The sequence below is a fragment of the Pelobates fuscus genome, chromosome 1 (assembly GCF_036172605.1).
Source record: "Pelobates fuscus isolate aPelFus1 chromosome 1, aPelFus1.pri, whole genome shotgun sequence".
In the NCBI taxonomy this organism is placed as follows: domain Eukaryota; kingdom Metazoa; phylum Chordata; class Amphibia; order Anura; family Pelobatidae; genus Pelobates; species Pelobates fuscus.
Window position 1 is genome coordinate 386,241,739 of NC_086317.1, and position 27,587 is coordinate 386,269,325.

A 27,587-nucleotide genomic window follows, 5' to 3' on the forward strand; every position below is an offset into this window, starting at 1 on the left:
AGACCAGGGGTAGTCGCTGTGTAGCTCTATTGCTAAGGTAGTGTACCCTTAATGCCAAATTACCTTTTTGCCTCCCAAATTTCAGTGATTCGCATAGAAGCTTCAGTTTACAGAGTGTCAGATAGCTACTTGTTAGCAACCCCCTGTTATTCTCAGTCTATAATGTATGGGAGTGATATCTTAGTTCATAGTTATGGTAACCACGTTAAAATGTACAAGGCTTTTACATAATCTATATATAGGTCCTTTGAGATTAAAAGAGCTAATCTATAAATAGAATTAAGCATAAGGCAAAGATGTCTCAGGAAAAAGTAATACATGCTATCAGGCAAAACTCGAAAAACTGCCTAGAACTAGCACCATATGGGCAATATGAAAGAAAGCTAAGTTACGCATCATAATTTCAACACTAAACAAATTTACAGTGGGAAACTAAGATTAGATGGTTTGTCTAAATACATTGAGCACTATTTAAAAATGAATTAGTTATTTAGTCATGCAGTTACATGAATAATCACAGTTGCTGCCCCACAGCATAGTCAGGGCAAGCGCTCCATTCATCACTATAAGCTCATATGGCAAAAACGTAACAGCACATTTTAAATCTTTTAAAAATCAAGCCTAAAACGGTAAAGTGTATTAAAAGAGGGGAAGTAGGAGAGAGATATGTCAATATCATAACAGATTTGTGGTATAACCATCATTATAGACTAGTCATATGCATGGTGCTTTGAGCACTCTGATCCACTGTTATGTTTGAGAGTGAGCTAGAGTTTTGTTAAAATTTCAGCCACCATAGGATAGCCCATCAGCGCGATTTGTTGGGTAAGCCGGAACTCATAGCTCCAGGTAGCTAGGGTAATTTTTTTTGTCCTAAATGGGTTCTGGTACACAGTGAGGATGCTGTAGCCACATCATTGTGTAATGGCAAACTGATTGAAAACCACTGGTTTATAAATTCCTAAAGACCGGGGGCCCGAGGTTAGTGATAGACAGCTGGGAAGATCTGAGGAATAGTCTTTTTGCAGCACCAGTGATAGTTGTGGGGCACACAACATACATGGACTTTCCTTATTGTCATAATTGTTATTGGCTGAGCAGAGAGTATACAGACACCAGGCAGTGCTTTGCCTCTGACAGGTGTCCTTATTGCAGTTCAGCACTGGTGCAGCTTGAGAATAGAGGCAGGGATATACTCAGCCATACTCAGATGGCTGCACCCATCACATAGACCTATAGTAAAGACACCAGGCAGAGACAAGGAACATTGCTAGGTGTCTGCAGGTTCCATGCTTGACCACAATGCAAAGGTTATGGTAAGAGTAGGGGCAGGTCTTGGGAGGCACTGACAGATTATTTAAAGAAACAATCCATACACAATAACCACTACAGCTCTCAGTAGTGGCTATGGTGCTAGGAGAGCTGTGGTGCCTCCAAGAGTAAGTAGTCAAACCCTTTAAAAAACTGTTTGACAACTTGCCTGGGGTCTACCGGGATAGGGGCAGTAGTGTGAGTGAGTGTGTGTCTGTGTGTCTCTGTGTGTCTCTGTGTGTGTGTGTGTGTCTGTGTGTGTTTGTGTATATATAGGACAGGACTCAGAAGGGGAAGTTGGACAGAGGCTCATGGTTGCAGAGATGATTCAAAAAGTTTGTGGATTAAGAGAGACCTGTTAACGTTGTGGGTCCGGCCCACAAATGAGAAATGGGGGAGTTTGGGGGATTATAAACCCAGTTAAGGCTTATCAATGTTATAAACACAGGTAGCGGTTAGAGAGTATAAATACATGGGCTTAGAGGACAGAAGCATATGTGGGATTTAGTGAGTATAAACAAATATGGGGGGTGAGGGGAAAACAAGTAGGGGGAGACAGGGAGGAAACAAAAGAGGAAGGTGGTTAGAGGTCAGAGACATAACTGAGGGTAAGAAGGCTGAGGATTATGGGTGTGTGTATACTGTATTCACCGCTGTATATATTTTACTTCTGCGCTTGACCTGCTTATCTCAAGTTGGACTTTGGGATGTCCTCCTTAGACACAGGAACTCAGAAATTATGTTTCCACAGCTATCACAGAATTTCCAGCTTGCCATGCAAATGAATACAGACAGGCATTGTGTTTTACTTTGCATTTCTGTAGTTACCTTTAGCAACGGACACTTTTTACACAGCGTTTTTTTTTTTTTAAAAAACCTAAGCATGGGTTTTGATCCAAATCGATCTGTAACAGTAACCAGAAACCAGCCATTTACCGTTACCGCTTCAACATATTTTGTTGTCATCGGTATGGCACCAGTTCTGGAAGCCTCTAATTTGTGATGAGACCAAACTTGATATAAAAAAAAACATTCTCAGACACATTACTTTTGCGCTTTACCTACATATCTCTGTTTGGATTTTGCAAGTCTCCTCTTGGGAACATAAACTCTGAGAAATAATCTATCCACAACTGTGCCAGAAATTCCATGTTGACATACAAATAAGCACAGACAGGCATAACGCGTCAGACGCATGCATTTGTAAACCAAAACATGGGTTGTGATATATAAAGGTAGTCTTAAATAGCCCCCCTCCTGACCCAATGTGAGTCCTGGGGTGGGGCATACCTACAACGAGGCATTATTTACTAATATCAAAACTACTCTTGCCTCCGAAATTTTTTTGCAGCAATCTTCAGCAAATTTGGAGGTGAATTTGCACTAGGTTTAGCAACTAAAAAAACATTTATAAAAAATGATTTACAAAAATTGGGGACCAATAGCTCATACTGTTTGAAGATGAGTTTCCAAGTTGAAAAAAACAGCAATTTTTCTATCGATACATTATAATGCTCCTCAGAATATTTTTGTGGGATGCTTGATAATGTGAAATAACTGCGTTTTCTCTGACCATTTTGCCTCAAGCGTATCATATCCTTCAGGTATAAATAAATGTAAACGTCAAGCGAATAATTTTACCATTAGAGATTATATAATTTTTAACTACATGATGGCTAAACGTTTCTTCACAAGGAGAGAGAACGCCTCCTTCTCCTGTGCACTGTCCCTTTAAGAAGAGGACCGGGTGTGCCAGGAGTAACTATGGAAACTTCAAGCTGAGAATAAAGGCAAATCTGTTCCCAACCCATTTAGAAAAAGGCTGTAAAGCAGGCTGCAAGGCAGTCAGAGAAGAGAAACAGATGAGATTTCAATGAGGTGTTGAAGTTTGTGTTAGAGGAGAAGGTGCTGATAGGGCCTCCATGAAAAGGTGAAAGTGCTGAGAGGCAACCTGTGCAGACTCTGGGCTGTGTCTCATTTGACAACTGCTGCTCAGACACATAAAGATGGACTTCAGGTGAGTCCAGGTGAGGAGATGACAGGTATCTGGCTGGAGGACAAGGCATGTACTGCTCTGTACAGTTTGCCAGTAAGGTGCTTTAATATCATTTAACTGGTGGTGGTGGTGTTATCCTTTCCTTGACTAGCAAAGAATGGGTTAATCATTGTGGTACGATGCTCAGTTCTGTATTCAATGCTGTCAGGAACTAGCAATTAAAGAGGCAGTCCTGCCTAATAAGAGAACGGACTACCCTGACATCTTTAACCCCTTAAGGACCAAACTTCTGGAATAAAAGGGAATCATGACATGTCACACATGTCGTGTGTCCTTAAGGGGTTAATAGCTAACACTGTGCCTTGAATAGCATTCAGAAAGAACTGTAGACGTCAGCTTGTTAATTGGATTTTTATACTTATAGACTTATAGACTGCAGGTACATCTGTCCTTTAGATATGTATGTGCTATTTACTTGCATATGAAGCTAATATGAAGCTACATGGTGTGAATGATAAACAAGCATGTCTGATGTGATTGAACCTAGGCTCCTTTACTAAATCGCATGTTGTAGCGGTGAAATATAGAAATTTTAGGCCAAAATTATCCAGCTGGGGAAAAAATAGGTAATTGTGGAGAATATTTCTAATTTGGTTATTAAACGGTTCAGTGAATGAATGGATCTAGTGTTTCACAGATACCGATATAAATCGAATTAATTACACAATGGTTTCTGGAATCTTCATAAATAATGCACTGAATGCAACATTAGAAGACTCTGTAAAGTTTACATCCCACTCACGTACTGATCAAATCAGGGCAGTTAAGAATAGATAAAACATTATTTAAGCACAGATAAAGTGTCCCTCTAGGACTCAAATGGCTGGACACGTCCTTTAAATCTCTTGCATTCCAGACTCTATCTAGTGGCAATGGCAGTGCATGTAGTTGTGAGGTCAGGATTTTCTAGTTCTCTATAAACAATTAATGGCTGACAAACTTGGCTCAGAGTTGACCGAATAAAATATGTTTCCTTTTCCAGAAGAGGCATGACGAGTGGATGCAGCAGGCATTAACATGATGCCAGCCATGAGAGGACTACTAGCTCCTCAGAATACCTTCTTAGATACCATAGCGACAAGGTTTGACGGAACACGTGAGTATTATTAATTACATTGCTAAAACTCCTGCATCTTTCTCTGTCTCACGCAAAGCCTTTTAACCTGTACACACTTAATAGCACGGCTACACTGATTAAAAATATCTGCAGATAAACCATTCTTTAGCATCGGAAAAAACAATTATTTAACTAAATAAAACAACACAAAAAAGTAGTTTCTAACAATGATTATTAGCAAAACAAAGCAACTATTTAAAATATTTTATGTAAGAAAATGGTGTTTCTCAAATAGAGGCTGCATGCTGTCCCTGTCCCTCTAGCACTGCGATGTAAAACATTGCCATTCTAGAGAAACTGAAATGTTTACATTGCCGTTTTAACACTGCATCTAGTGATGGTCTACCAGACAGCCACTAGAAGCGCTTCCTGCAGTTTCACAGAGTTTGACTCCATAAAATTACGCTGGACGTCCTCAAGCTGTACATGAGGATATCCAGCGTCAAGCAAAAGCCCATAGGAAAGAATTAATAAAATGCATTCCTATGGGTTAAGGTTATTGCATGCACTGCCTTTGCCACGTATGTGGGGCAGAGGCAGTGGCAGAACTACCGCGGGGCATGGGGATCTCTTATCTTAACTTTGTGGACCATTCTTTTGACTTTGCCATATTTCTAACATGCAGTCAAACATGACATTCAACAAACTCCAGCCAGCTCAGGTATTTCAAATGTTCCAGCTCAAACACATGGTGCAACTAATGAAGCCCTTGATTGTGCTTGAGACAACATATGTTTTGCATATTTGTGCTTTTGTGAGGGATTCTATTTAGGGGCTTGAATAATATTGAGACTGGAGAAGTCATTATAAGTTGCATTTTCAGTTTAATTTGGGGAAACCATTTGAAGCATTTGTTGTGTTGGGCTATTATAATTGCTTTTGTTTTATTTGTTCATTGCAAACAACTGTAAGTCTGTTAAATTTGACAATATACCTGATTTTCAATAGGAGTTGAATAATTTTCATTGCAACTGTATGAGTCAGTTTGCTTATATATGTGTATCTGTGTGTTTCTGTATGCGTCAGCGTGTAACTGTGTGTGTATCTGTGTGTGTGTGTGTATGCATCAGAGTGTGCTTCTGTATGAGTTAATATGTCAGTGTGTGTTTATCTGTGGGTCTATGTGTATGTATATCTATGTAAATATGTATTGTGTGTGTGTGTATCTGTGTTTGCGTCAGTGTGTATGTGTATCAATGTAAAAATGTAGTATGTAGCAGCATATTTGTATATGCGCATACATTCCAGCAATGAAACGCCAATAGTACATGCAAACAAACGTAAAATAAAAACACACTCCTGCATTAAAATGCCAAAAATATACAAACAACCCTTCATTCAAGCACCAACACTACACACAAGTACACAAGCATTTAAAAGCCAACACTACATACAAACACACAACTGCATTAAAATGCAAACATTGCACAGAGGAACACCTCTGCAGTCTAATGGCAACGGAACATACAAATACATCCCTACACGCACACACATACTCCATACAAAAACATGATTACATTCAACAAAAACACAAGCATTGCTCCATAATACAACCCTGCACAGATGGGAAAATGGAAGATCCCCAGCTGCTATAGCATTGCATGAGTTTTATGACAGATGTGGATCTTCAGGAAAAGAATCCTAACTTGAAGGAGTCCCAGAAGGTGGCCTGTGTGACATAGAGGCTATTTCGCCTTTGGATGGTCTCATATCTAATTCACTGGATGGTAACTGCAGTATATTGTGTTAATTTGATGTCGGAGCACAGAACTATCTCCTCCACAGTGTCCAGTACTGCGTTATTTCTTTTCGTTAGCTGTCATCTGGCTCAATCTTATGTGTACGAAGGCTGGCCTGACCTTACTACTACTATAAAAATTGACTACAGTCCTTAAAGCTCATCGTTTCACAAATCCCTGTTAATGCTCTTGATCCTAAAACCGGTACTTTATCAAAACACAGTGAATACAGATTTCGGGCATGATTTTGATCTTTGAGCTTTAACTTTGCCATATTGCAGGTTTAACTTTTACTTGTGCACTGACACCGAGCTTTATAAAGCAACACTAGTTTAATTCCGTGAGCACCTCCTTAATTATATGTTTCATATTCCCTTTCTTTAACAACTGCTCTCGAGAGCAGTCTCTAGTTAACTAGGTTCATATTCATATAATACAAGAGAAAAGACATGTGGCAGCTCATGCAGAACCCAAGGACTATTAGCTCTGTGGGCTTCTGTCCTCCCCTTTGTACGAGCAAGTGATGATAGGAAAGGCGTTGAGCCAGCAGTAATAATACTCTTTGCGAGCTTTGTCATTCCTCTGGGACAAGACCAGAACATGGTATTTAAACAAAACAAATGCAATGTCTGGCAAAGTCAACAACAAGAAAATATTGTGGTCATACAACAAGACCAGAGATATGCATACAAACATGTCTCAGCGATCTGCACATTAAAACGCTATGGTAACAATATTGCACATCTGGTTGGCTATAAAATATGGATTGTGTAGGCTACACTGACTTTTGGGCATTAAAAGTCACATTTATCAAAGTAAAAGCAGGTCATATTCGCAAAGAAAGGGCGAAACAAGATGCGATTACCATGGAAACCAAAATAGTGTACCTTGTAAAACAATATAATGTTTTATGTGTTGATTAAATGAATACAATCTTTAATCAAGAGTGCAAATTACAGTGGACTATGATCATACCAGTATGTTAATTTCTTTGTCACTCTATTTTTGTGGTAAATTACATATTTCTGCAAAAATCAGCCCAGTCACTTCTATCTATCTATCTATCTATGTATCTATATATCTATCTATCTATCTATGTATCTATCTATCTATCTATTAATCTACACATTATTGTATTGTGTGGTTTTCAAGATGTTGAACACATTCCAACATTTACAATTGCTAGATCTTGTCTCGCCTAAAAAAAAAAAACTCATTTTTTTTAACCCCTTAAGGACACATGACATGTGTGACATATAGAAGGCGTATGCCTGAAGTTGTGGGAGGGATTTTAACCCTATTTAAAAACCCAGCAAACCCCTTACTCACCTGTCTTCGACGATTTCGGAAATTCCTCTTCCGGGTAGCGCAGACCTTCTGACGTCATTTCCGCCTCGACACGAGTACACGTTCCTCTGCGTTTCAGCTAGTTTCCAATCGTGAGTATTTTTTTTTCGGCACACACACTTCGGATTTCGCATAGACACGTTTACTTTCTCGCTTCGGGGAATCTCTATTGTCGAGTGAAATTACGTGTTCATAGCATTTTAATACGATGTTGTGAACTGCAGCTCCCGTACACAACTAATGGCAAATTCTATACTTTAGCATGGCTATTCACGTATGTAATTAGAAGCTTGGGTGGCTTGGTCTGTTTGCCTACGAGGCTAATTATATCAAATGGACTGCGAAATGTATTTCAGAATTTTGGGTATTGTTCTATTTGTCTCTTTGAGCATTGTACAGTAAAGGGGAAGACTGAAAGAGCTAATTTATCATTCTTCTTCTGTACATATTGCGAGACCAAGTGGACCCCTCTGTTAGTGCACAGGCTGAGAAAGCTGGCAGACCTTAGCAGTGTGTCTGTTGAGCAAAATAGTGAAGTCTAGGTCATCGCGCTGATCAAGAGGAACACTTTTAGTGCCGTACAGGTTACGAGAACAAACAGACGCTTTTGACATTGTACAGGGTGAAAAAGCTAATGGTTTCTTTTAACAGTGGTTGAAAAAAAAAATAAAAATAAAAAATGTAATGTTAGTGCACTTGTTAATGTCGTAGTCTGGTGCTTGTTAAAAAATATTAGACTGTCATGAATTGTGTTTGATTGGGCAATTAAAAACAAAATGGCTAAGCTGGTAAAAAAAAAAAAAAAAAATCTCTCACTTGGTTATGTTCTAAACTCTGCTATTCGAATTTAATTGTTGCAATTATATTCATTGCACCAGAGCGCAAGGCACAACGATCGCATAGCATCTTACTGACACTTAACAAACCATGCACCACCTACAACCATAGGGTACGGGGATTCACGCAACACAGGAGCGGCGCCCCACCTTTCGTACTCACTAGAAATGACGAGACCGCAACCCCGACTGTCCTAGTGCGGAACCTTAACTAACACAGGTCTTCCACGACCGACTCCTATGCACTACGACCACGCGTACATGAACGACACTAACTCACGTCACCCAGCCTCAGCGCTATCCACGCACTCACCATGGTACTGAACCCCTTCCCCGTGGCATTCAACTGAACCACTAGTCCTCACCTTCATTTATTCCCACCATTTAATTAAACCATGCTATATTTAAATAATTGTTCGCATCTTATAACACAATGTCCTGTCAACCTTTATGCCATACCGAATTTTTTATTCCTCAAATGGTCAGTCTTACACTGGTATTGTATGTTTCCACATTCTTCGCATAAAAAAAACAAAAAACAAAAAAAACGAAACGTGTTCTTGACAACATAAAATATTTTGCTAGTAATCTACATCTCACGTTTCAAATATCCCAGGATGTATAGATTCCAATTGAACAGTTAGACCTGGGGAATGTGGACTTCACACTTCCATCGTTTATCTGGAAACTTTACAATTTTCTTTTTTTTCCTTTTCATGATGGCAGGGGAATTCGTCTAGTATACGGTCGCTGTGTCTCTTAAAGCTACATACCTATTTAGTGTTAGTCGGTCTTTTTTCGTTTTAATTGCCGGACGTAAGGGAATAATTGGGCACCGACATACGTTGCTACACTTCCGTAGTGTTCCCGTTTCAGTCTGGTTAGTAAAATTCCTTTCTAAAAAAATGACGTGAGTATGGGGCTGGGTCTCATTCATCCCGCTGTTCAAGTACCTGGTTTTGTGCATTACATGATAGGTACAACTAGCACTCGTACACGGTTGTTCATCTAGTACACTTTTCATTATTTCTTAAAGCTTCCTTAACCAGTTAATGTTCAGTCTATTTCATGGTATACTTCTTTACGACATTTCCGTCCGAATAAATAGAACGGCTAGTATGTAGGTATTCTGCATACTAAATACCAATGGCTACATGGCCAGCGATTTCACTTGATACGTGTATCCGTTTCTCTCTCTCTCTCTCGTTACAACGATGTTTCACTTCATCCAAAGTTCGGCGTTTTTATATTAGTTGGGCGTTTCCTCTCCCTAAGCTGTATCTCAGAAACATCAGGTCTTTGCTGTTCGCATAAAAAAAATAAATAAATTGAAACTCGTTTTACATTACAAACCAGGGCCGCGATATGGCACCATGGGCCCCGAGGGCCATACATACGATTCATACACACATTCTTGTTCATACGTCCCGACCATCTGGACCCCGACATGCTCACAGGGCACTCCAGTTTCGGTACAGCTGTATGATCCTAACTCATTACCACCCGCTTTTCGTTCCGTGGCATGTCCTCTTTCACGTACTGACCTTCCCTCTTAGTTAGCAACGGCTGGCTGTCAGGTTCCTAGGTGTCCACTAGTTGTTATTCCCCCTGGCTTCTTTGCCATAGGTTAGTGGTCCCGCGAGGCCAACACCCATCCTCATACTTGGAGGTACTTTGCCCCTCGGGCCAAATCATAGTTAGTCGCCTCGCATGGTGGCATAGAGAGGGCCTCATCTGTCACTCCCATTCTATCTTATGTTTAACTTTCACCGAGAGGCCGACACCCCGCCACACCGTCCAGTGGCCACACTGCCCCCTCGCGCCAACGCATAGATAGAGCCTCTCAAGCCGCTTGGCAAATAGCAGGGCCTCACCTGTCACCAACCTAGAGTAATCGTTTCGCCGCATCGCGGCACTAGCTAGTCAGCCAGCCCACACTCACTCACACTCACGCTCGCACCCCTAGTGCGCTGGGGGGTCGGCACACTACAGACCCATCACGCATAATCACTATGTTTTAGATCCTATAACCATATCTGACATCCTAGCGCTTTATTTCCCGCTTTAGTTTCGATTGTGCGTTACATACTCTTACAGTGATCCAAACAGTTTGTCAGAACATTCATGCTAGGCTAATTCCTGTGCTTTCAATACGTTATCTCTTACGGGCTATGGCTCCGCTAGATACTTAGTTATAGCAGTACGAGGATGCCATATATACATATTACCCCAACCTGTCACTTGCTGGTGATCCTCAAGTACCACATACACTACGTGCCCAGGCCGAGCTAGTAGTCACCTAGACCAGCGGTTCCTTTCAACAACTTGTTTCAGGCATTTCTTACATATTTTCAGTTAAATACGTGTGTTGGGTCCCACGTTGCCTTTCACGTTACACGTCGTACAGGTTTGGCCTTGTATTGGACCGTCGTCAGGTCCTCCAGGCGCTGACCTGCATACAGTGACTGCCTCCAGACTCATGTATTACAGTTATACATTTTGTTACTTCACAACATATTGGGGGGCATTTGGTACGTTGAGTTCTAAATTATCATTTGTCGACTCATACTCTCACTTAGTTTTCACGTCTAAGTCACTTATACAAGCAATGCAGGATAAGCTTTAGCAATCCGATTAGACCGGGTAAACAGAATTCCCACTTGTTTCATATCGAACATCGAGGCTTCACTCTGCCTCCGTTTCGACCAAACGTATACCATTCCAATCCTTAATCTACTAATTAGGGACTTGTCTGCACGCTTGGCGTTCACAGGGTCCTCCATGCGCATCCAATTCATTCATCACGCATTTGATGTTGTTCACGTTTCACTTTATTTAACTTTAAGAAGTCCATCAGGAGTTACTTTCGGTCATGCTGGATGTTTCGATTTAAGTTGTAACACCTTACGCATCCTATAATACAAACTTTTACGATCTCGCGCCTACCAAGTAACTGCTATAGGGTACTTACTATACAAACACATATCGTCTTCGAATTTAAACTACAATCGAAGCTCCTTTTCAGGTTCCTCTCTTGTGCAAATATTTCCCTACGGTGAGTCACGGCTCTGCATTCTATTCTTCGGTTCACATCACGACAGTTAGTTTCATTAGGTGCCGGTTACAGTCCTTTTTTTGCTGTGGTTTACTGCAGGTAATCACACGTTTACGGTCGGGTTGACGCTTTTCCACAAGAGGTTAATACCCTGCCGCGCATAGATGGTACAAGTCCACATGGCCCAAATCGTAGGTAGGGCTTCTCTCAAACACAGGGCTACTAGCACGGCCTCAACTCTTACGGGATAGTCCTTATCTTCACCTATTGGTACCCATTAGCTAGCAGCTCTACTACACGAGAAAGCTCAATGGGCTTCTGAGTTTTGCATAATTTAAACTTATTACGTTTCCTTCCTCCTCACAGCACGCTACAACAGCTAGCTTCAGGTATCGTATTATCTTTAATAAACGCTAACCCTGTCGTCTCAAGTCCCCTGCAGTATCCTCCGCCTTAGCCACTTCCGAAGTCCTGAAGTCGGACCTTGCTTAAATGTAACGGTTGGAATAAAAGAACACGCAGTCCAGATTTCCTCTGCAGGTCAAAAAAGGTATCGATCATGCCTGGAGTTAGAGTCTACGCAGGTAAGATTTGTCCAATAATACTAAGCAAACGTACTCTACGGCTTACGATATGTGTAAGTATTATATGTGGTTCAAGGTAATACATGCGTTCCGATTATAATGGTTGCTTGCACAATTTTTGGCACATCTCTCAAACAGTTCATGCTATACATCCGCTCCTCGTCTATTAGTCTTGGCCTCAATCCAATTTCCTTCTCGGGACATTCATTCAGTATTAGGGCCGCCTCAGCAGCCTCTAGTTGTCAAGTTCCAACTCATCTTGTAGAGAAGAGGGGACGCTGGAAGTCCTCGGCATACGACCGGTTCATTCCAAGTCCAGTGAAGAAATCAGGCTCGCTTTCTATAATATGTCTAAATGATGTCGTTATGTTTAATACATGTTACATACTTTTTGGCCCTCTTTTTGCAGGCCTAACCTCGCGTCGGTTTCGGCACACCTCAACCGACTCTTATATATTAAAAACTACACACACTTTAATGTGCGCCCCTTCCATAATCCCGTACACAAATAGAAGGCGTATGCCTGAAGTTGTGGGAGGGATTTTAACCCTATTTAAACCCAGCAAACCCCTTACTCACCTGTCTTCGACGATTTCGGAAATTCCCTCCCACCACACCCTCTTTATATATCATTATACCCAGGTGGGCCCTCTTTTTGCAGGCCTAACCTCGCGTCGGTTTCGGCACACCTCAACCGACTCTTATATATTAAAAACTACACACACTTTAATGTGCGCCCCTTCCATAATCCCGTACACAAATCATGATTAACTTTTTTTCCAGAAGTTTGATCCTTAAGGGGTTAAAAAAAAATACTTGCAAGTGTAAAGCCTGAAATTGCAGAGCAGTGTGCTGTAATATTGCATTGGAGATATTGTGGACTACATTTCCCATAATGCTTAACCTTTCATACATATGAAAATCAATGGAAATTAAGCCAATATTTTCGCAAGATTTACAATAAATGCAGGGAAGTCAGGATTAGAACACCACCGAGCAAAGAAACAAATATATTTTCAGCACCTTGGACAGGTCACTCATATACCCCTTTTTTTTCCCTTTAACAGTGTAGGTTCCTCTCTGATTAGCATCAACCCTAAATAGGTAAAAGAAAATATCTCATCATGTTCACCAAAATAGTAGTGACAAGCGAGCAGCATTTTGTTAAGTTATCTGTGTTTTCAAATGTGAATGAGACGCCAATAAAAATCTATATCACATTGTGTATTAAACATGGGACTTCGGGGGGGCGTGGCTAAGCGACTGACCTGCATGGCCGCACGGTCTCAGAGCTCCGAGACACATCGCGTTACTTACAAACTTTACCCGCAGTATTACCGAACCGAGACACCAGGAAAGGCAGGCGGTAGACCCACAATACAATATGGGTCGGAAAAACAAAAAGATAAAGCCCGATACACCTCGATTAAGCCACGACATTGGCGTGCTCCTGAGGCAGGCACAACAGGCCGGCGGGCCCAAAATGGCCGACTTCCCTGAGGCCTACTCAGACCTGTCTGAAGAACTGTCCCTGGAGGACGACGAGGACGATTTGCCGTCTAGAATGGCGCCAGCAGTAAAACCGGTCAGCCCAGACAAAGAGCCGGTGACAACAGCGGTGCTGAAAACTCTGCTGGCGGAGCTTCAGCACAATATCTTGGCTGACGTGGCGAACCTACGCACAGACCTCCAGGGCCTGACAGGCCGGATCGGAACCGTAGAAGCGTCCACGGAGGAGCATACACAACAAATTGCCTCCATGCAGCAAACAGTACAGGGGCTCCAGAAACAGAACGCAGCTTTCGATACCAGACTGGCGATACTGGAAGACATGCGGCGCAAAAACAATTTAAAAATCAGGGGCATCCCAGAGGCTATACCCACAGAGGAGCTGCCACATATGTTGAGACGCCTCATGGTGGCACTGTTATTCCCAAGACAGGCCAAATCCATGGCTATGGAGGACTGTTTCTGCATACCGAAAGCACCGAAAGCTCCAGCAGCAGCCCGAGGGATCTAATAGTTCGCTTCCGCAATGGCAGGGACAAGGCGGCAATGCTCATGGCTCTCAAAGACCGGGACTCTTACAATTTCGAAGGAACGCAACTCACCCTTTATCCAGACCTCTCGGGAGGGACCTTGGCATGGCGGAGATCTCTCCGCCCGGTTACCACCCTCCTTAAGCAGAAGAGCATCCAGTACAAGTGGCGGCTGTCACGAACCCTCATAGTCCTACATGGAGAATCTCAGCACACAGTCCGCGACCTCACTGAAGCTCAGGCTCTGTTGCACACAATGGGACTCACACTGGACTCGGTGACACCAGATGGATTCCAAAGGCCCAATCCTGCACCTCAACGCTGGGACCCGGCAAAGGTGACAACTTTCGTACCGCGGAAGTCTCCACCGACTGGAGCCGCACCGGTCACCACCTGAACTCTTACATATGATACGGGGTACCCAACACCCATAGTTACTCTAAGTTACCCTAAGCTACCGCAAGTTGTGTATTTGTATTTTTATTTCTTTTTGTATGCACGCACACCACCCTTAAAGCGACTTTCTGACCGCGCACTAACCCCCCCCATACCCGACAGAAGCGCACCAAAGACCGACACAAGCAGCCCTTTAGCCGGGCATCAAACTCCTGGCCCCAGCAATAGTCCTGGCGAGACTAACATACACTGACAGTGAACACCTAGTCGACTAGCTCCTAGCAGGTACCTTATCTTACGAACGAACCCACATCTGTGGCTAAGTGGAATGAGATTAGCTGTTCCGATATCACCCTCACCCACAGAGCTTATTGAAGGCATGATTTACTAAAACTGTCATATAACACCAACAGCATACCCGACCCATCAGACACCCAATATGACCATTGCTATGTCACGTATGCCCTATTTGACAACACGACGTCTGACTTATCTCTCTAAAATTAAAAAATGTGTGCAGAATTATTGTTAGCCACGTTGAAACTGTATACGATTGTTTTGCCCTGGACTGCTATTGTGGCACCAAGGGCCCGTTTGTTGTTAACCGCACAGCAAAAATAAAGAATTTAAAAAAAACAAAAAAAGCATGGGACTTCATTTATATAAAGTTTTTTATGCCAAAGAGGTACTTTAACTTGTGACTATAGCTGGAATATTCACAAATTCCCTGTTTTGGCTAGTTTCGCAGTCTGTGTGTACATACTCTAATTATTGACAACATTAAAACCACCTGCCTGAAATCATGTAAGTCCCCCTCATGCTGCCAAAACAGCTCTGATGCGCCGAGGCATGGACTCCACAAGACCTCTAAACGTGTCCTGTGGTATCTGGCACCAAGACATTTGCAGCAGATCCTTTAAGTCCTGTATGTTGCTAAGTGGGGCCTTTATGGATCAAATTTGTTGTTCCAGCACATCTCACAGATGCTCAATCGGATTGAGATCTGGGTATTTGGAATCCAAGGCAACACCTTAAACTCTTTGTCATGTTCGTCAAACCATTCCTGAACATTTGTTTGTTGTGTGGCAGAGTGCATTATCCTGCTGAAAGAGACAACTGCCATCAGGGAACACCATTGCCTACCCATCACCTACCCATCACTATTATGCCGTTGTCAAAGTCACTCAGATCTTTTCGCTTGACCATTTTTCCTGCTTCCAACACATGAGATTCAAGAACTGACTGTTCACTTGCTGCCTAATATATCTCACCATGGGCTGGTGCTTCCATTAGGCTACTTAGGCAGTGGTCTAAGGCGCCAGTTAACAAGGGGCGCCTACTGCGATCCAGCGACTGTGCTAGCCTGAACTGGTATGTTAGTTTGCCTGGAGAAGACTGTTACATTACTCTTAGTGCTGTCACACTACTGAATCTGCAAACATTCACCACTAGGTGTAGGCAGCGCGAGACTGTAGCTCTCCCCCCCCCCCTAAACTGTGCATGAGCGGTCAGAACATGACATGGGGAAGTGATGTATATGTGTGTGTATATGAAGTTTGATGTATGTGTGTGTGTGTGTATGTATATATGTAATATATATATAATTTTTTTTATTTATTTAGGGAGGGATATTTATCATACATGGTTTTATAGGTTCATTATTTACCTGAAACCTTTCTCACTATTTTGAGACATAAGTACTGCTTGTCATGCTTACCCATTCCGGAGCTCCCCGATCCAGCGGCGGGTCAGACGCTGCATGCTATGCGTGCGTGTCTATTTGTATAAAGTCGCGCCAACGTCATAACGGCACGACTCTAAGTGCCGAATTGATCGGCAAGAACAAACCAGAGTGCCCAAATTCCGCGTTCGGCCGAATTCAGTGATGCCAACCAATAATGTTAGTGACCTGGCTATATAAAGCCAGGGATTTCTGAAGCAAGTTGCCCAAGGGTGAGCTTTATTGTATTTTAGATTTCTTGTTGCTTGTTTATTCATCTCTCCGATCTCTGTGTTCCTGACCTTGGCTTGTTTCTTGTTTATGTTGTTTTCTCCTACGCTTGACCTGGTCTTTCTCTCTGACTACTCTTTACGTTAAATACGGCCATTCTAAGGCCTGGTAATACATGGTAATTATCTCTTCAGCAGATTAGGGTCTGTGAGTGTTGGGTTCTCCTATCTAGCCGTGACACTGCTCTTATCATTTCTAGAGAGATCATGCCAAAAAAAGCAAACAACTGTGTCATCTGATAATTATACGGGTCCATTTAGTAAAAACTAAGTATGATGTGATAATATACATATATTTAGGCAATACATTTGATGATTGCTGTGTGTACGCTGTAAATAAATTATATTTTTAATGTTTTGTAGACATTGAGACCTCAGAACTATAAATAAAAGTAAAATAACAATTCGGATCGATTCTAAAAATATAACATGATTCACACTTGCATTTTGCACTGACTGGTTTCCCCGATTTCTGTGAAGTCTGATTCATTACCCTGACATCTGCTATATATGAATATTTATTACGCAGTTGCTTATTACATATCTTGGTCTAATCACTAAACCTCCAGATGTGGTGGTCGGAGACCCACTTCCAAACTTTAGGAAAAAATAGCCAAGCTGATTAAAAAAACAACAAAATGACAGGTTAGTTCTCAGGTCATTGCAGCTTGGTTTTTAGCGAATAGTTAAAAGAAAAAAAAACGAAACCATAACATATTTAATTTTTAGAGAACTTACAAGGTCATTATCTGTTTTAACAGGAATATCAGTATTTCTTCTACCTTTCTGTCACAATTGCTGATTAATATTCAATTCCCAATAAACGTTTTGTAAATCGAGAGTGAGTAGAGTTGATTTGTCCCTGAAAGTTTAGAGGAAAGGTTTGAGATAATGTGGAAATGTGTTTTTTTTTCTGGCTATATAGTGGGTTATTTACTAAACTGCGAATTGTCAGGAATATAAAGTGAATGTTAAAAATTAGATCAAAATGGCACAACTGAACTGGAGAATGTTTCCAATATGGGAATTAAAAAAAAAAAAAAAAAAAAAAGTGTTATTTATTTTGGGCAAAAACAATGACATTTATTTTGAATCCTAAAGACTGTAAGCTCGTTTGAGCAGGGCCCTCTTCAACAAATTGTCTAATTTATTGTTAAATCTCCCCCTTTGATAGTATTATAAAGCGCTACGGAATATGCTGGCGCTGTATAAATACCAGTAATAATAATAAAAACTGTATTCACAGTTTAGTGAAAGAATTACAGACTAAATTTCCAGCAGATATGCTAGAGCCGAATATATTTTTGGAAGGCGGCATTGCTGTTTAGAGCAAGAAATACAATTTGGAATGTTTACATTATAGAATCATGATGGGACACTTGGGATCTATCTAAATTTAGGGGTCTACTTTGAGCAGTATTTGCTTAAATAAGACTTTGTACTTGAGGAGTGAAATACTTTGTAACCTGGTCTAACCCATTTGTTATTTTACAAAAAAAAAGACAAAATAGAACCAAAAAAAAACAACACAAAACACAGTTACGTTTTATGTTTGATGTGATGTCCAGTGCCACACAATGTTATTTGTTTGGTCCCAGTCTACATCCACTGGGTGCAAAAACCTTTCAGAGAATGCCCAACTATATTTATGTGTTATTTGCAGTTAAGCAAACTTAATTAGCGCAAGACTCTTCACATGGACTGTGCTGTTAGAATCTGCAATGCTTGTAGTTTAAATAATCGTTGATCTACCAATGGCTGTCTTCTGATATTTTAAATCAACTTTTCCATATATCTTTTAATGGTCATTGTATTTTCCTCTCTTACAGACAGTAACTTTGTCCTTGGCAATGCTCAGTTGCCCCAGTCTTTTCCTGTGGTTTACTGCTCTGATGGGTTCTGTGAGCTCACAGGGTTTGCTCGAGGTGAAGTCATGCAGAGGTCATGTGCATGTACATTCTTATATGGACCAGAGACAGGAGAGCAGGTCCAGCAACGTGTCAAGGAGGCTCTAAATGATAAACAAGAGCTCAAGACAGAGTTGTTGCTTTACAAGAAAAATGGTGAGTAAATATGTGTGCTATGAAACAGTAAGACAACGTTTAAAATACTTATTTAAGACCACTAGATTTTACATACTGTATAGAAGTACATAGTTTCATAAATGTCGAAATGAAATCCATTCTCCTAAGTGACAATTGTATCCCTGTTTTAATATACTCTATTGACCTTTTGACATCTACAAAGATGGTTTTTGAAAACATGGTGCCTAAGTGGATTTTTTGGGTCTTTCTGTTTTGTAAATTCAATGTTTATTGTTACAGAATATTTAGCAAGGACAGAATAAAATAAAGCAGGTTATTGTATTTACTGGACTGATATAACAGATCCAAACACATAGCTAGATATGTCAATAGGTTGGAGATCTTAAAACACATGGACAATAAATACCATCAACTAAAAATACATTTTGTAAAAACCAAGGTTTTTAGTTATTTTTATATATATATTTTCCCAATATCTACAAACTAGGCAGGGATAGGCAACCTTCAGCATTCCAGATATTGTGGCTATATCTCCCTTGATGCTTTGCCAGCATAATGTCTGTCTGTAATGCAGTCCTCAACATCTGGAGTGCAGGAAGTTACCTACCCCTCAAGTAGGCTGTAGTGTCTTGTAAAGTCACGCAAGCTTCTTCATTCTCTTCACATTGTATTTTATATGCATTTAAAAGTTTGAAAATGTCCAGGGTTCAGGGAAGGTCATTCCCGAGATGTGCTCTTTATGGAAAGGAGAAGATATGTGTTCTATCCTATTCGACTTGCTACAGTTCTGGAATGTTTGATGCAATCTACGCACAAGTGTCAGTTCATGACAGTTTTTAAATACATTACATTATGTGTGTATGTCAAGGGGTGAGATATATAAGGTAGAAAGTGAACAGTCAGATCTTGAATTTCATGTGTTGGAAGCAGGAAAAATGGAGATGGGAGTGACAGCTAGGACGGCTAGGTCAGAGCATCTCCAAAAAGGCAAGTCTTGTGTGTTCCTGGTATGCGGTGGTCAGTATCTATCAGAGAGGGTGCAAGAAAGGACAACTAGTCAACTGGTGTTGGGGGTCATGGGCACCCAAGGTTCATTGATGCATGTGGGGAGCAAGGGCTAGCCCGTCTGGTTCAATCACACAAAATAATTGTTGTTGCTCAAATTGCTGAAAAAAATAATGCTGGCCAGGATAGAAAGTTATTCAAATACACAGTGCATCACAGTTGTCTGCGTATGGGGCTGCTTAGCCACAGACCAGACAGAGTGCCCATGATTATTATTATTATTATTTTATTTATATTGCGCCATGATGATCCATGTCCACTGCTGTAAGTGCTTTTAATGGGGATATGAGCTTCAGAATTGGACCATGGAGCAATGGAAGAAGGTTGCCTGGTCTGAATTATGTTTTTTTAGATCAGGTGGATGGCTGGGTACATGTGTACCATTTACCTGTGGATGGCAGCAGCATGCACCATGGGAAGAAGGCAGGTTGTGGAGACCGTGTTCTGCTGGGAAACCTTGGGTCCTGGCATTCATGTTTGTTACTTTGACATGTACCAGCTAACTAGAGGTTGTTGCATACCATGTACACCCCTTCATGGCATTGGTGTTCCCTGATGGCAGTGGCCTCTTTCAACAGGATAATGCACCCTGCCACACTGCAAAAACATGTTCAGGAATTGTTTAGGAACATGACAAAGAGTTAAAGATATTGCCTTGACCTCCAAACTCCCCAAATCTTAATTTAATTGAGCATCTGGATGCATGGAAGCCCCACTAAGCAACCTGTAAGACTGATGCTAATGTCTTGGTGCCAGATTCCACAGGACATGTTCAGAGGTTTTGTGGAGTACATTCCTTGATGCATCAGAGCTGTTTTGGCAGCTTTTGGTACCTACACAATATTAGGCAAGTGGTTTCAGTGCTGTGACTGATCAGTGTATATGTGTGTGTGTGCAGCCTGTTTGGTGTATGTGTGTGCATGTATGCAGTGATGTATCCTGGTTTTGTGCTGCCCTAGGCCGGTGCAAGGATTTTTGACGCTCTAGGCAAAAGAAAGATTTGCCGCCACCCCCCACCCCCCGTGACATCACAATGCCCCACCTATATGATCTGCCATATGAACTAACTCCAGTGCTGCACATGTGTGTTTACATTAAAAAGCCTGCAGGGACCGGCTATAGACACCGGATCCACTTCATTAAGCTGCAGTGGTTTTGGGGACTATAGTGTCCCTTTAATGTGAGGTAAATTAGAGATTAGTGTCACTAATAATATACTAGATTGCCTACTTACAACCAGATGAGGATGGTGATGGGCTCTGGCTGCAGTCTGGCTCCACTGGTCTGGTGTAGAACCGGATCTCCAGAGGCTGTTTGTAACTGTGGTCACAAAATTCAATGTTCTGGGAGAACAGGAAGCAGCTCCATTTTTTGGGGCCCCTTACACAGCTCAAGGTCTGGGCCCCAGGGCCTGACGGTGAGTATGCCCATAAGGCCCACCCATAAGTCCACCTATATGTTCCACCCATGAGTTCGCTCACAGGGAGTGGAGTGTATAGGGGATGTGTTATGTGTTATTGTAGAGGATCTAATATGTGTGCTTATGGCATGTAGTGTATAGGGATACCAGTTTGTGTAGGTGATGCAGTGTGTTTGTGTGTAGTGGAAGCAGTGTTTTTTTGTGTAAGGGATAGAAAGCAATGTGTGTTTGTGTATAAGGGGTGTATTGTGTGTTGCTTGTTGTGTGTAAGAAACATTGTGTGAATCTGTGTTTGTATGCATAAGGGATGCAAAGTTTGTTTCTGTGTATGTAAGGGATGCAGTGTGTGTGTGTCTGTAAGGGGTGCGTTGAGTGTGTGTAAGAGATGCATTGTGTTTCTGTGTGTGTGTAAGTGATGCAATGTGTGTGCAAAGGATGCATTGTCTTTATGTGTAAGGGTTGCATTGTGTGTGTAATGGATGCATTGTGTGTTTCTCTGTGCATGTTGTGTTTCTGTGTGTGTAGGGGTGCATTGTGTGTTTCTGAGTATGTGTAGGGATGCATTGTGTGTGTGTGCGTAGTGTGAAAGAGTTCCCTGTCCTGCCCCCTGTCCTATAGAGCTCTCCCTCCCATCCCTTAGAGATCTCCCCTGCCACTTAGTGGTCTCTCCTTCCCCCACGTTCTCCTCAACCCTCCCCCTCCTTTAGTGGTCTCTCCCTCCCCCACGTTCTTCTCAACCCCCCCTCCTTTAGTGGTCTCTCTTTCCCCCACGTTCTCCTCAACTCCCCCTGTGTTCTCATCTCCCCCCGCGTGTTCTGCTCCCCTTTTCTTCTTCTCCCCTCCCTCCCCGTAATCTTCTCCCCTCCCCGTAATCTTCTCATCTTCTCCCCTCCCCCGTGTAATCTTCTCTTCTTCTCTCCCTTCCCCCTGTAATCGTCTCTTCTCCCATCCTCCCTCCTTGTAATTTTCTCTTCTCCCCCCTCCCTCCTTGTAATTTTCGCCACTCCTCTCCCTCCCTCCTTGTAATTTTCTCCACTCCCCCCTCCCTCCTTGTAATTTTCTCCACTCCCCCCTCCCTCCTTGTAATTTTCTCCACTCCCCCTCCCTCCTTGTAATTTTCTCCACTCCCCCCTCCCTCCTTGTAATTTTATCCACTCCCCCCTCCTTGTAATTTTCTCCACTCCCCCCTCCCTCCTTGTCATTTTCTCCACTCCCCCCTCCTTCCTTGTCATTTTCTCCACTCCCCCTCCCTCCTTGTCATTTTCTCCACTTCCCCCCCTCCTTGTCATTTTCTCCACTCCCCCCCTCCCTCCTTGTCATTTTCTCCACTCCCCCTCCCTCCTTGTCATTTTCTCCACTCCCCACCTCCTTGTCATTTTCTCCACTCCCCCCTCCCTCCTTGTAATTTTCTCCACTCCCCCTTCCTTGTAATTTTCTCCACTCCCCCTCCCTCCTTGTCATTTTCTCCACTCCCCCCTCCTTCCTTGTAATTTTCTCCACTCCCCCCTCCCTCCTTGTAATTTTCTCCACTCCCCCCCTCCTTGTAATTTTCTCCACTCCCCCCTCCCTCTTTATAATTTTCTCCACTCCCCCCTCCCTCCTTGTAATTTTCTCCACTCCCCCCTCCCTCCTTGTAATTTTCTCCACTCACCCCCTTCCTCCTTGTAATTTTCTCCACTCCCCCCTCCTTGTAATTTTCTCCACTCTCCCCCCCTTCCTCCTTGTAATTTTCTCCACTCCCCCCCCCTTGTAATTTTCTCCACTCCCCCCCTCCTTGTACTTTTCTCCACTATCCCCCCCCTGTTCTCCTCACCTCCCCTTCCTGTAGCGTGGCCGAGCTCCTCTCCGGTCCGCGGTACAGGAGCTTGTGTTTCCTGTACCCGGCCGGACTGATAGGAAGTGCACACTGAGTGTGCACTTCCTGTCAGTCCGGCCGGGTCGCGGACTGGAGAGGAGCTCGGCCACGCTACAGGAAGGGGAGGGGAGGTGAACAAGGGGAAGAGAGAAGATTACAGAGGCGGTGAGGCATTGCGGCAGCCGCCCGAGCGCTCTCTATAGAGCGCTCAGGCGGCTGCAGCATTGAAAGGGCCGGCGATGGGGGCGCAGGGCGCCCCCTCCTATATGGCGCCCTAGGCGCCTTATAGGAAGCGCCGGCCCTGCCAAGGCAGGACAAAACTCAGGCGCCCTCCCCCAGGCGCCACCCTCACCCAACCCTCCCCCCCTGCCCCGCCTTCTAAAAATACACACACACACATTCACTGACAGATACGCATACACTAGCTAACAAAAACACACACTCACTAACAGACACACACACTCACAGGCAAACACACTCACACTTACAGACACACACTCATTCACTAACAGACACACACACACTCACACTAACAGGCAAACACACACACAGTCAGACACACACAGTCAGACACACACTAACAGACACACACAATAACAGACACAAACACACTAACAGACACACACACAGTCAGACACACACACGCGCACACTGACACACACACACACACACACATACACTCACATTAACACATTTTTTTATTTTTTATTATTTAACCTCCCCCTCAATGCGATTTGCTGCATCTCAATATGTAGTGGGTACCTCTAACTTCACCCTCTTTTAGTACCTGCTGCATTTTATATAAGCTAGAATGTATTAATGTCTTTTATTCATTAAATAGTGATTTGAGTGCTCACATTTTTAGTTAATGTAGCCTATAGGCAGAAGTTTCCTATTCTCACATTAACACATTTTTTTTTTAATTTAACCTCCCCCCCAGCCTCCTTACCTTTGGGAATGCTGGGGGGGGTTCTCTTCCTCCCAGTGGTCCAGTGGCTGCTGGGCGGGCAGCACTGGCGAGGGAGCACTTCCTCTGAGCTGTCTGCTCAGCTCCCTCGCGCGCCGCCCGCAGAGTGAGGCTGGGAGGCGGAGGCGGAATATGACGTCATATTCCGGCTCCCAGCCTCACTCTGCAGCGCGCGAGGGAGCTGAGCAGACAGCTCAGAGGAAGTGCTCCCTCGCCAGTGCTGCCCGCCCAGCCCAGCATGTCAGTTAGCCGCAAGGCTAACAAGGCATTTGCCCTGGGCTTTGGTTTTTTTGCCAACCCCTGGAAAATGCCGCCCAAGGCAAATGCCTTGTTAGCCTCGCGGCTAAAACGTCCCTGCATGCATGAATGTATGTATGTATGTATGTATGTATGTATATGTGTGTGTGTGTATATATATATAAAATCAAATTTGGGAGTCTACGCCACCTCCCTGCTGTTCCACCCCTCCCTGTCATAAATGCCTCATTCCTATATTGGCTCCCAATAGTCCCAGCATTTGGCAGGACAATTACTATTTTGGGGTCCTGTTTCTACATCCCCAATTAGTTCATTGCGATATACTTTCAGCAAAGTAAAAGTCAGAAAGTGGTATGCTCACAATGAAAGAGTTTGTATAAAACTATAAACTGTTTATTATAAAGGAACCTGCTAATAGATGCAGAAATCCATTCAAGAATAAATCATGGTTCCATTTAGATTTTACTTGACAAGCTCAGTAATAACCAAAATTGATTAAATTCAGAAGCAAAACAACTAAATTACTGGTCGATAAACTTTTTCTGTCAGCAAATGGCTTATGATATATAAGCAGCTCGATCTTGAGCAGCCTCATTCCGTGGTTCTTGAAATATATAGTACATCCCTCTGCTATTTTCAATGTGAGATCACACAGATATCCCAGCAAAATAATTATCAAGCTCAGAGATGAATGTGTCTGTACCCAAAATGCATTTCCCAAGACATCTCATTTCACCAAAAGCTTGTGAGAAGGACTATCAATCCTCCTTTAATACGTGTACTCTGTGTGTAATGTCTCCTGCAATAAAGAGCCTTTATTGACCCAAAGTCTCCTATGCAGCTTTCTTACACGGTGTTCAGATACATTTAGGGAATTCTTTCGCAGCTATCTGTTTCTCAGACTTTAAAATAATTTATTGTTTTCAGGTGTGATGCCCTTACCTCAGCAGAAGGAATGTATTTTGTAGATCTATGTTTGACATGACTATCCTACCCAACTATTTTAGTTCAGGAATAAACCGTCAGAAATTATGTATTACTGGACCTTAGAATAGCTGGGTTTAACATAAAAATTAGAGCAAGCGTAAAACAAGTCAAGATCATGGTACCAGAAATATGGAAACCCGATTTAACTAGCCAAGTCAGCTACAACTACAACCAAGACTGCCGCTCAACAACATTTTTTTCAAGAAGACTGGGCACCATGGATAGACTTAAGGGACAATATGGCTATGGTAACAACACCCTAAGCCGCTATGGCACTAACCAGGAAGAGGCCGATGTTACCCCATGGCTAGCCAACCCCCCCTTCACACATGACGGACTCTTGAATACTTGTCACCCATACCAACTCCTAAAGATACGAATTGGCCCTGTATAGAAATAAGCATAGTCAAGTAGCGTACTCCAGAGGGTCTTATGGCCTTTACGCTGTGGTCTCCATGCGCCAGGGTTACGCGCTGCTATGTACCATACTCCGCTGCGCTACACACCTCCCCCTCCCTCCCTACACTCCCCCTTTCCCCCCCCATTGTTTCTTCCCAGTTGGGGAATCCCAAAGGTCTAAAACTGCAACACAACCCATTCAGGTACAAATGGTTAATGGACAACCGAACGTAGGCAGTAAACAGAAATCTTTAATGTGATAAATGTAACCCTGAGGTGTTCTTCGGGATAACTATGGGTGCTCACATACAACACAACCTGGAGGGTCTTCAGTATCATCACCCTCTGCCTCCTGCTGTTCGGATACCAAGATACGAACACAAATGCCAAACTTCATTGTACATTGTAATGGATTGTGATCCCCCCATCATCCCTCTTTCTTTCTGTATTGCATTGACTCTATGAAAATAACAATTATCAATTGAAAAAAAAAAAGAAATCAGAAGGGCAAGTGTAACAAGTCAAAATCGAAAAACCAGGAAATCAAGGAACAATATAACACACTATGCTAGGAACCAAAAGGAAACCACAACAGGGCAATGACAACTGGGGCAAAACTTTACTTAAACCCTATGGTGGACACTGATTGGTCCACATCACCCCTGTGACACCAAAAAGTGCGGGAATGTGGTCGTTGTGATGACGTGGCACTGTCATAAGCATGCAGCGTCCCTCTCTATATCATTATTCTAAATAGCAATCGACTCGCGATCGTGTGTATTCGTGCCTGGAAAGTCTGAAGGAAATCAAGAAGTGGTACTTTACAGTTGATCTGCACGATAAGCTCAGTGCGTCCATCTGGTGAGTACCACAGCAATGTTTTACTGACTGGCATGATGACATATTACAGTTCCAGAGGGTTCATATTGTAAAGTCAAACTGTCATATAACTAACCTTTTTGAATTGTTGCGTGTTTCCCATTATACAGGACTGTTAAGAAACTGATTGCAAACATGAATGGGCATATGGATAAGGGGTTCCTTCTGTGCCTTTCCTTTTTTGAATCTTTGAGGTATATGTATTATCATAAAGTCATAGAAAGAATGCGCAGATATTCAAAAGTGAATATGTGTACAGCGTTCATAAGCAGCACGCAATGGTTTTTTTTTGTTGAGAAAGAAGGCTAGAATAAACAATAAAGGAAATGGGAATTTATAAGCCAACATTAATTGAGGTTAATACAAAAGTGATTGCACAATGACATCTTCAACTATTGCTGTATAACGATCATAGGTGAAACAGACGTATCCTGTTCCTATACGATATTTTATAGGTCATTGAGAAAAAATACTCTTAAAGCTAACAGGTACCCTGATATATATGTCAAAAAAATTAAAGAAAAGAGAAACTTAAATGATAACATTAAAAGTAGTTTCAGCAATTAATTACAATATTTGATTAGTTGGTAGCTTAGTTTGCATGTACAATGGGAATCCCCAACGCTTGGAGAAATGAGGCGGCCTCATTCAATGAAGTGAGTCTCAGCATATTACCCTCCTTAATGGCAGTGAGGGATCTTGGCAAATGCCAGCAAAACTCCACTCCAGCCTGACAGAATTGGCTTGTAACAAGGCCAAAGGACATCTGCCATTGTAATGTATTTCTCATCAGGTCCTGAAAGAACATCAACTGGGAGGACGGTCAAATGGGATTTTGCCCCTAAATGCTGCCAGGATACGATTTTTGTCTGTTAGAAACTGACATCGGATTATAAAATCCCTGGAGGCTGTAGATGGAGCCTGTCTAGGCTTATTAATTCTGTAGAAGCCATCAAACATAATTTTTTTTCCGCCTGACTGTGCGGCAAGATCATGACCATGAGATGTCATAAATATTGGGGTAATGCGGATGGGTCAACAAAATCAGGGGTTCCCTCGAATTTTTATATTTGTGTGTCGGTTGTGGTACTCTGCCAGGTCTGAACTCATTGTCAGGGTGTTTTGGAAAGACTGCAGTTGGTGCATAGTCTCTTTCAGACCTTGTACCTCTTGTTGTAAACACAGGATATCTTCCTCTGAGGTCGGTGTCCGCGCAGTCACC

At 42.5% G+C, this 27,587-nt stretch overlaps 1 protein-coding gene across 1 annotated transcript in view; it reads left to right on the top strand.

Annotated features, from left to right (window-relative positions):
* Positions 1–3,144: 3,144 nt before the first annotated feature.
* The window catches only part of KCNH3 (potassium voltage-gated channel subfamily H member 3), a 66,082-nt gene continuing 41,639 nt past the window's right edge, over positions 3,145–27,587 (top strand). Inside the window, exons 1-3 of the mRNA XM_063444736.1 lie at positions 3,145–3,338; positions 4,350–4,463; positions 18,320–18,553. Coding sequence (XP_063300806.1) covers positions 4,385–4,463; positions 18,320–18,553 — 313 coding nt within the window. The 5' untranslated portion in view covers positions 3,145–3,338; positions 4,350–4,384. The remainder of the gene's footprint in view (positions 3,339–4,349; positions 4,464–18,319; positions 18,554–27,587) is intronic.